This window comes from Cyprinodon variegatus, unplaced genomic scaffold, assembly GCF_000732505.1.
Source record: "Cyprinodon variegatus isolate N-32 unplaced genomic scaffold, C_variegatus-1.0 Scaffold221, whole genome shotgun sequence".
Taxonomy (NCBI): domain Eukaryota; kingdom Metazoa; phylum Chordata; class Actinopteri; order Cyprinodontiformes; family Cyprinodontidae; genus Cyprinodon; species Cyprinodon variegatus.
Genome location: NW_015150674.1, coordinates 1,026,735 through 1,036,822, shown reverse-complemented (window position 1 = coordinate 1,036,822; position 10,088 = coordinate 1,026,735). Strand labels below are relative to the sequence as shown.

The window sequence follows — 10,088 nt, the reverse complement described above, 5'->3', positions numbered from 1 at the left end:
AAAACTGAAATCCCTGCTTGATGACATACAATTCTTGACAAATGAAACCATACTTGTGAAGGAAAATTGTATTACTTTATTTTGTACAACAAAAAAACCAAAGCTGCAATACTTTCTTTTTCTGAAGTAAAATGGGACTGATAAAAATCAGTCTTGATCAGTAAAAGCATCCATTTAATACATTTCTTTATTTTTTCGTAAAGCAAAAATGTTGCTGATATTTGAAGACTCCTAGATGATCTCCACAGTTTGCTCCTGGATGTATACGATGTAGTGGTGTGTGTTTTCTCCCTGAGTGAGGACGGTCAGAGCATCCAGGCCATGTCCATCCTCCACCACCATCACCTGGTTGCCATCAAGACCCTCGTCTGCATCCACAACCATCAGCTGGTTGCTGCAGTCACCCACTTCCTGTTCCTCAGCTACCTGCAACTTTACCCACAGCTTTAGGTCAGTACAGGCTTAAAAAAACACCCAATTCCAGACAGTGTAGTGACCATGTTTACCTGCTGGACTACAGCCACGGTGCCTGGAGCCATTGCTACCATTGAGGCTACAGCATTGTGAGTCTCTGAGCTCAGTTCAGCAATCTGCTGGACATTACCTGAAAAGAAGAGACATATGAGCTCTGTCATATTTACACAATAACATGCTACTTTGCTGAAAGCATTTGTATCCTTATTTTAAAAAAAACAACCAAAAGCTTGCATGTTTCCATCTTTTGACTGGATGGGATCGATACAAATAAGTGTTTTTTTTGTTTTTATTTTTGCTAAATAACCTGATTACTGTGAGGTTGGAACAAAAGGTACACTGGGTCATTTTAACTGACAAATATCCTTTGTTATGAACTATTTTTTTGGAGGTCTGGTCATTGTTAAGTGGCACTGTCCTTCTGAAAAATAAACTCACATCCCAGTCAAGAATCTTTTTTTGAAGCCTGTAAAATCTTCTCTTCCAAGACAGAACAGATTCCATGTCCTGGTTGAATAAACATATCAGCACAGCATGCTGTTGGAGTTTTTGCCAGGTGGATACTATCGCTTTTTAACAACACAACGCATGCAGAGCAAAAGAAGTTACATTTTGGTCTAATCTGACCTTTAAGTATTATGGCAAACCACTGTAGGAAGAATCAGATTTGAGCAACAATATATGTGGAGAACGAAAGTTTGGCACAAGAAAGCAGGAGTTTAGCTAATTCAGCCACTTATTGCAATTTTTTTTATCACGGTTACCATCGTCCTCCAGGACTTCTAAAGATGCTTCAGTGAGATGTTCTTCATTCTCTACAGAGACCAACTGAGTCTCTGTTTCCTCAGTCACCTGCACAGGCACACAAATATTAGAAAGAGTGAAAAAAAATAGATAAGGAAAACACATTATTATACAGTCATATTGCAGGAAAGAAAGGAACAAAGGAAGGATGCATGCATGGATGGATGGAAAATTATGCAGAGAAAACATTTGTTAAAACTCATTTCAATAATTTTCCAGGCTACATAGAAACCCTGTTTTTTTGTTGTTTTTTTTTGTTTCATCTGTGATATTTTTTACCTCCCAGTTTCCTTCTACCACTTTCAGATTGTGTTTGGTCTTCAGGTGACGGGTTAACTCCCATTTCGTTCCATAAACAAACTCACACTCAGGGCACTTCATCCCACCTGCAACCAGGGATAAAAGAAATAAATCAAGTTAGACTGGCTGTACTTTGAAGCACACATTTTACACATCCAAAGTGTTCTATGTTCACCCTTTTTTTTCCTTCTTTTAAAACAATGATATGCTGCTAAATGTGAGCTTGATTTCTGAGAAAAGGACAGATATGCTGACAGAGTTTGGAGGACGGCACCTTGCTGTTTCAGGGTTTCAGGTGTTGGCAGTCCAGGTCCAGCCTTCTCATAGGTTTCCTCTGGATGCTTGATGTTGTAGTGTCGCTTCAGAGCCCCGGCGATGTTACACGAGTACTGGCAGTGAGCGCAACGATACGGCTACAAACACACACCAAGAGGAAGTTAATTAAGAGAAACAAAATGCAATTTAAGCCTAAAATTCAGGGGGCTTATTCAACGGGGTTTTATCTTAAATGAACTGTTATAAGTCTCAGATGTTTCCAGTTACAGGATGAAACCAAATCTGACAGATTAGTCAGTTTTAGGAATTGTACCATTTAAAATAATTTTAGAATATGTTCAAATAAGCATTGATCTTTTTTTCTTTTTACAAAATTAGATGTTATGCAGGAAAATAAAAAATGTTAGAATCAGAAACTCTGGCTGTTTGTGGATAGGTGTGCTTCCTACCTTAAACTTAGCATGCTGCTCCATGTGTCGCAGCAAGGAAGGCTTATAGACCGACGTAAATGGACACTCTGAACATCGAAACCTCCTCCCTGTACAGACACACAATGTCCCCCCCTCTAGATTATCACAGCTTTTTTTACGGTCTTACGCTCCCCCATGTCAACAAACCCTCAGCCATTCACAACCTACCCTCATCTGTGTGGCTCAGTCTGTGGCTTTTCAACGTCAGTTTGGATTTGAACTTTTTACCACACAGATCACAGAGATGATGCTTTTCACTGTTGTGCCGGTTCATGTGGGTCTTCAGGTTACTGCGACTGCAGCTGGAATAGTTGCACACGCTGCAGGTGTACGGCTTTAGACCTGAACCAGATCAACACACATAAAGAGGATCTAGAATCAAACACATGAGCAGTATTTTCCTCATTGGCAGAACCATTAAAGCTGATAAAAAAAAAGGCTTTCTAAGTTTTTCTCCATTATAGATATAAAGTCAGTACATGTTTGTGATTACAGGCCTTGCAGGAGTATTCATAAGGATATTAGTGATAAACCAGCAATACATAGTGGATAATTACAAAGTAAAAAGAAAGTAGACATGGGTTTTAAATTTGCTTACAAATAAAAAAATCTTAAAAAAGTGGTATCCATCCTGCTTTACTGTAAAAAAAACAGATTTAAATTCATATAGGAACTTCAGGTTGTCATATAAAGTCCCAATAACACATTAACTTATGTAGTTGCAACATAGAAATGTAAGAAAATGGTCCAAAATTCCTGTATTGTAAGTACTGTATTGAAGGGACTGTGACCCTAAAGGGCTAAACATATAAAGAGATATACAAAACAGAAGAGCTTGTTTAATACGTGTAGCCATCGATATAGATGAATGTAAAAAAAAAACATCACTGAGCAGCAAAAATATGCGAAAGTTGGGAGATGTTAGAAACGCCATCGTCCTCTGAGACCTTCACTGACACCTGTGCTGGCTATCTGTGTGCAATCTTCAGCCGCATCTCAACCTGAGAGCAGCTGGAACTTCAAGGTAAACAGCTCTTCAAGGTAAAAAAGGGAGGAAAACATGTGGTAAAGATTAACGAGCAAAACGAACAGCTGCTCAAGCTGAGATACAGGCTCATGGCGAGGCACAGGAGGGCGAAAAAAACATGGTGCAATATGCCAAAAAAGGCCAAGAAAAAGCTACATAGACTCTTAAATCACATCTGGAGTATTTTTAACTTCATGCTCCTTCCCTTTGGAGGACAAGCAGACAATGATCACAGACAGATGGAAACTCAGCTCACAAAGTGATGACATACAAGCCATGCAGAATAACTGCAATGTGTTTTATTTGCGTCGCCAGCACACCTTGATGGGCCCAGATGTGCTGCTGAAAGTCACTGCTGTTCTTCAGGAAGTAGGAGTCACAGTAAGGGCACTTCTCTGCACGCTGCACCATCACTCCATGTCCTCCAGCAGGTACTTTATCTGTCAAATGAGAAACATCTACTGGTCAACACACACTAAGAAACAAGGCAAATGATAAGACTCCAAATTGTTGGATATTGTGTTTCTTGTTATTTTTTTTCTCCTGGGGATATATTTCTTTCTTTCACCTGGGTGGGATGATTTAAGGTGGTGCTTTAATCTGTGCTGCGGGTAGCTGCGCTGACATATGGGACAAACGGCACGCCTCTCCTGTAAATAACAACCATAACAGGGCATCAAGAAACAATTCAGAGAACATTGCCAAACTTTCCACACCTTTTGAACTCTATAAAAATGTTTAATGCAAACAACATGAAGATTTATTGTGTTTTCTTATACCGGTAAATAAAACTTTGTGCGTTTTTATATAGAGACATTTAGTGATTTCCCACATTGACAATAGTTCAGCTCAGGCAGTTTGTATAAGGAGCATGCAAACTAAGTAAACTTAGTACTTAGCAAACTTAGTACTTTACACAGATTCTCAGTGAGATTTACATCTGAGCTGTGACTGGCCAATTCTAATTAGATGGAAATTATTTAGGCTAAATCTTTATAAACAAGATCCCCATCCTGCAAGAAGGCGAGTCTCCATCCCAGTGCAAAGGGTTCCACTGCTTCCTTACACTTTTGCATTGGGCTCCATTTATCCTCCTATTAGCTGTGATCAGGTGCTCCAAAGCATGACGCTGCCACTACCCTTTTTTACAGCAGTAAAAGGCTGTTTAGAGCGATGTGGAGAGAAAGCTTCTTCCTTTCATAGCGACTAGTAGCCTAAAACATCAACATCTACAAACATTGTTCTGCGGTCAGATACTTTTTAAATGTGAGAATCTCAAAAAACAGAACTCAGATTCTACTTGGGGTTTTCATATAGTCTATAAGAAATTGGTGCGATACAGCAGATGTCCTACCTGATCATGCTGAGTCCTTATATGTGCTTGGAGCTTGTATTTGTCCGGTGTGGAGTATTTACAGCCAGGAGTGGAACAAGGCAGCAGCAGACCGCTGTGCTTCTGGATCTGATGCCGCTTCAGCGAGCTCTTGGTGATGGAAGAGTAGCTGCACTTGGTGCAGTAATGCAAGTGCTCCTTAGTGTGTGTGCGGACATGGACGTTGTAGTGGACTTTGTACCAGAAAAGTTTACCTTAAAGGAGAACAAACGGGATTAAAAGCAGAAAGCAGCACAATCCATAAGCAAGGGAATAGAAGAAAAAGTGAACACAAATAACCACTATGGTCTCACCACAATATTGACATTCCAGGTTTCCGTACATTTTCCTGAGCTCCTGATAGGTCTCCATATCGAGGCGCGTTTTCTGAAGAGATGAAACCACCTCTTGGAAAGCACTCTGATGGGGGAAAAAAAAAAAACACAGTTATAGAGGAAGTAAAGAGAGAAATGTCAAAACTAGAATGAACAGGGTGACAAATTTAACCCTAATTTAATCATGGAGGGCATTTCTAATGATTTTGCTGGTTCCTTTTGAATAAATAATCAAATCCTTAGTATGCTTCTACTTAAAGCCTCCTAAAAAAGTTTCACAATGTGTTCCAGGGCATTTTACATTAAGTGTCACATTTTAGATCATTTCTTCACTTGTTCAATCACTCTTACTCTATCTGGAAACATCATCTAGCTTTTGTATAACACATCTCAGTTTCTTTATAGCTAAATTTTCTTTTCATGTAAAATGCTTCAGCTGCATACCGACGCTCTTTTTTTAATACAAAAGCATTCAAACAGAGTTTTATTAGTGTTGGGGTTAACTGATTCCACTGTAGTTCTGAATGTACCTTCTCTGTGGGTGAATTTTGGCTTTTTTCCATCAGGATATTTGCAGATGAATGAATTTCAACTGTGACACCAGATACGTTGGTAATTCCTGATGCTGAAGATGAAGCTGTGCTGCTGGCTGCAGATCTGTTCACAGAGTCTCTGTGTGTATTTTCTTTACTCTCGTCTTTTAGAGGTGAGGTGTGGACGACCTCTGGTGATAAAGGCGAGTGCGTTATCTCTACTCCAGCTGTGTTCTCAGCTGCTGCTTCATCACATCTCTCCTGGGAATCTTTCTGAGCTTCTATGTTTAATCTTTCTTCTTCTCCTCCTTTCTCCTCTTCCGTCATCTTCACTGATTTGGTTTGTTCTTCCTCTTCTTCTTCCAGTTGCTTCTCATCTTCAATCGGAGTCTTCTCGTCTCCCTCGAGGCCTCCTACATTTGTCCTGTCGCCGACGGCCTCTTTAAGTGTGGCTTCCCCCTCTCTTTTCTCACCCCCCTCACTTCCTCCAACTTCTTTCGGGGGAATCAGACAGTAGCTGATGTTGATACAGTCAATGAAGCTCTGCTCCATATCCAGCTCAGAGTGACTCTCCTCCAGGTGAGCCCTCAGTCTCTGTGAGCTGACCAGTTTTTTGTTGCACCTGCTGCAGATGTAGAGGAAGAGGTGCTTCCTAACGTGGGCGGCCAGGGCAACCATCTTGGTAGCTTTGTGGTCACAGAGCTGGCAGGCGAAAGGCGGTTGAGGCCCGTGGATCAGCAGGTGGCGCTCACATTCCTGCTGGTTCTTGAAGCGCCGGTTACATGTAGGGCAGTGGTAGAGGAGCTGCCTTAGGCCCTGCCGAGTCTTTAACCTGCAGAGTACCCATAGAAAACTGGTAAAGCAGGAGATTTAAAAAATTGCTCTATTTCTCCCTAAATATGATGCTTTGATTTGTTGAAATAAATGTAAACTGGAACATAATGGAAAAGTCAGAAACTATTTAAGGAGCTAGAAGTCATTGAATAATTTTTGAATGCAGGCAAGGGAAACCAATCAGTGTAAGGCTAAAAGAGAAAACCTGGTCCTTGAACTGCTGCCTTGAATGGATATTAGAAATAAATTGGAAGATAACTAAATTATAATAAATAAAATTATAAGAAACTCCATCATTGATCAACTACATCATTGATTTCCATTCAACCATCTATACCTGCAGGGTCACAAAATAAATATATATGTCAATCAACATGGGCTTTAAAAGCCTACATTGAAAAGCTCCTTTTTTCTAAATGGACTGAAGTTACATAAAATATAGATAAGGGGTTTGGGCTTAAGAATCTGTACCCGCTGCAGACGTTTAATGGAAAGCAGACACCCTTTCACAGACTGACAATAATATGCAAACAGACTCAAATCTACCCAATTTATCCCCCAAATAATTTGATCAAAAAGATTCATTTCAGACCTCTGACTGGATATTTGACCATTTTCCTTAAGTCACAGAGCTCAATTTGCTGGTTCTTTGGCACAAAACTGAGTTTTAAGATTAAACTATTCATTTCCAAAACTGTCTTTGATGCATTTTGGTTCACTTGACTCTTGGAAAAACCTACTGTGATAAAGTTTTATCAATTAACCAAAACTGCCACTTCAGAGGAATCAAAATCTAGTGTGGTTGTCCAGAAACCAAACCAGAGTTAAGCTATAAAATGCAAACTGCAGGAATCCCAAAGTGAAGCAAGTCTTAAATTGGACTGAGATGCTAACCATAAAGGAACCTCCTCAGTCCTACTGACACCTACATCTTTAGTTGGCCAAACAATGAACCTAAAGATCTAAAGCGTCTCCTAAATCTAACAAACTTAACTGAAACAACTGTTGAGGTGCAAGGATTCGATGCAATTCAATCAGTTAGAGACATTAACCCAAAAACAGACCCAACCTGAGGGTCTGTTTTATACTAGCAGAGATAAAAGACCAATGAAGAACATGGAGGGAATAATGAAGGAGGACGACCTCCCGATTTTAGGTCAGGGAAACTTTAAAGCAATCCAGAATTTCCAGTGTGATGAAAAAACTTCCCGAATGGTTATGTTAAAAAATGGCTAACAGGTTTCTACTTCATGCAAAGATGGAGCGTCAAATATTCACTAAATATGTAGAAAGAGAAATTCCAGGGCTTGTTGAATGCTACAGGGAGATTGTAAGTTTTTCTGCAGCTTATTAGGCAACATTTATCCACACATGAATGTCTGTGCATGGACATCTGTGCATCTACCAAACTCTGATTCCAAAATATTAAAGTCTAACTTTGTGTTATCATTTGATCCTGAGAAATAACAGCCTGATAACACTTATAAATAAATACAAAACTGTCCCCATTTACAAAAAAAAAAAAAAAAAAAACATTTAATTTTCCTTCGGAATTAGTGAGGTATTTTAAATGTTTTTATTTTTTTTTTAATGATCGGTTAAAGTGGGTAACTTATCAGCCTCCCTTAAGGACCAAACCTTAGCTGCTGGTAGGTCTGGAGAACAGCAGCATCCTTCAGGTTGTGCCTTTTTTCCATGTGTTTAAGCAAGTTCTTCACGTCGGAGTACTTTTTCTCACAGAAGCTACAGTGCTGCTTCATCTTCAGGTGGACTCGCTCTATGTGAACCTGCATCAGCAAGAACAGAGAAAGATTAGCAATCATCTCACACTCTACCATAACTTAATCAAAAACAGACTTAGATGGCATAACCAAATGAATATAACATTAAAAAGTCAAATTACAAACAGGTGTATCTTACAAGTTACATTACATTTCTCTCCATCTCACAAGCATCATAATATACCACCTTGAGGTGTCCTGGGCTGAGGCAGCTGAAGTCGCAGTGCTCACAACTGAACTTCTCCCCAGTGTGTTTCCTTAGGTGAACGTTTAGGTTGGCTTTAAACAAGCAAAAAATAAAAATAAAAATCTGAAGAAATAACACCTTTTCTTCCTTCTCAGAAACCAAAGTGCTCCCGTTTCTTCCACTAACTAGTGAATTACCTTTGATGGCGGAGGCGTAGTCGCAGTGCGGGCAGTGGAAGGGTTTCTCCCTGGTGTGTGTTCTGAGATGGGCGACCAATGAGTGTCTGAACTTAAAGATCTTATTGCAAAACTCGCAGGCAAAGATCTTCAGCTTGCTCTGGGGTAAACTGAAACAAAGACAGCGGCTATATTTGTCAAGCACATTGATGTTGACGGGAACAGTTATCTAACTTTAGAACTGCTTTATGTAACAACAGTTACATTTTTAACAGGCAAAATAATGTGTGAAAAAAAAGGCAAACTGTAGTTTTCTCCTCATTTAACAATCTGAACTTCAAAATAAAATGAGCAAAATGGATTTGAATGGATAATGAATTATATCTTACTTTGCAGCTTCTTGTTTGATGGAATATTCCTGGAATCCTCTGGTGGATGATGCTGTTTTTGGTGAATTTACATCAGATCTATATGGAGAAGAAAACATCAAATCAGTAGAATTTGATGTTTTTGATGTTTAAAAAAAAAAGAAAAAAAAAAAAAGAAGACACCACACAATCGAAAGCAGCTTGATTTTATTTTTTTTTTTTACATTTCTGTAGGGCTACAACAATAAATCGGATTAGTTAATTATTTAAACAATCATCAACTAATTTAGTAATCAATTAATAGTTAGGTGGAGCATACAGCCTCTAAAACATGCCATTTACTATCAAAGCAACTCACATAGAACAGTAACTAAACAAAAATTGCACAAAAAAAAGAAAAGTTTTAAAGATTTTGCATTCAAGATAGAAAAAAAAAATATCTGTCAAAATCCTCTATCCAGAACTCCCTAAGTGTATTACCTAATTTACTGGTTTCCATTCTGTGTGAAGGGTCCTTAAAGGGACATTTTGTTATCCAATTATAAATCGATTAATAAAAACAAATTACTAACAGATTAATCAATTAACAGCATAATTATTATAACTTCCTTAAACATGTGCTTTTTTTCCCAGTTTTTTATAATCCAAAGTTATGATTTGCTCCTGAAATAAGAGCGGAGAGACTTTTTCTGCTTACCTCAACTCGTCTTTAGTTGTGGGGATATTTTCACAGGCTGTAACTTCTCTTGAGAGGCCCTGATTAGACAAAGCATTCTGTTTATACCTGAATCAATCATATAGTATTGATCACAGATGTCAGAGCCATCCACACTACATATACTTTTAATTAAAAAAGCACAAAAAAAAAAAAAAGAATACAACTTAATTAAAGAAAGGTTTTATGTTTTTATACTTTTTGTTTTGGAGACTGAAATAAAAAAAATACTACTATAAGTGAGCAGATGTAACCATTTGACATCTAAATGTTTCTAGGCCAAAGTAAGTACATGTAATGCTTTTTGCATAAACGGTACCCTGGTTAATCCCCTCCCTTTGCTCTTCATGATATATTTAGAACTTTAGATGATCAAACACAGAGCAGATCAATTAAGCAACAACAGAGTGAACTTTTTGTTTAGTACATGATAAAG

At 38.5% G+C, this 10,088-nt stretch overlaps 1 protein-coding gene across 3 annotated transcripts in view; it reads right to left on the bottom strand.

Annotated features, from left to right (window-relative positions):
• Nucleotides 1-158: 158 nt before the first annotated feature.
• Nucleotides 159-10,088, bottom strand: part of zfat (zinc finger and AT-hook domain containing) — a 13,636-nt gene continuing 3,706 nt past the window's right edge. For 2 of the 3 annotated variants that reach the window (XM_015380741.1, XM_015380739.1), the window contains 17 exons: nucleotides 9,635-9,693; nucleotides 8,959-9,036; nucleotides 8,591-8,739; nucleotides 8,394-8,485; nucleotides 8,064-8,212; nucleotides 5,589-6,423; nucleotides 5,038-5,143; nucleotides 4,706-4,938; nucleotides 3,920-4,001; nucleotides 3,672-3,791; nucleotides 2,493-2,666; nucleotides 2,304-2,392; nucleotides 1,853-1,991; nucleotides 1,558-1,664; nucleotides 1,239-1,326; nucleotides 507-604; nucleotides 159-432 (listed from right to left, as the gene is read on the bottom strand). In XM_015380741.1, the coding sequence (XP_015236227.1) occupies nucleotides 232-432; nucleotides 507-604; nucleotides 1,239-1,326; nucleotides 1,558-1,664; nucleotides 1,853-1,991; nucleotides 2,304-2,392; nucleotides 2,493-2,666; nucleotides 3,672-3,791; nucleotides 3,920-4,001; nucleotides 4,706-4,938; nucleotides 5,038-5,143; nucleotides 5,589-6,423; nucleotides 8,064-8,212; nucleotides 8,394-8,485; nucleotides 8,591-8,739; nucleotides 8,959-9,036; nucleotides 9,635-9,693 (2,799 nt within the window). In that variant the 3' untranslated portion in view covers nucleotides 159-231. The remainder of the gene's footprint in view (nucleotides 433-506; nucleotides 605-1,238; nucleotides 1,327-1,557; nucleotides 1,665-1,852; nucleotides 1,992-2,303; nucleotides 2,393-2,492; nucleotides 2,667-3,671; nucleotides 3,792-3,919; nucleotides 4,002-4,705; nucleotides 4,939-5,037; nucleotides 5,144-5,588; nucleotides 6,424-8,063; nucleotides 8,213-8,393; nucleotides 8,486-8,590; nucleotides 8,740-8,958; nucleotides 9,037-9,634; nucleotides 9,694-10,088) is intronic. The other variant, XM_015380740.1, reaches the window with a different exon arrangement.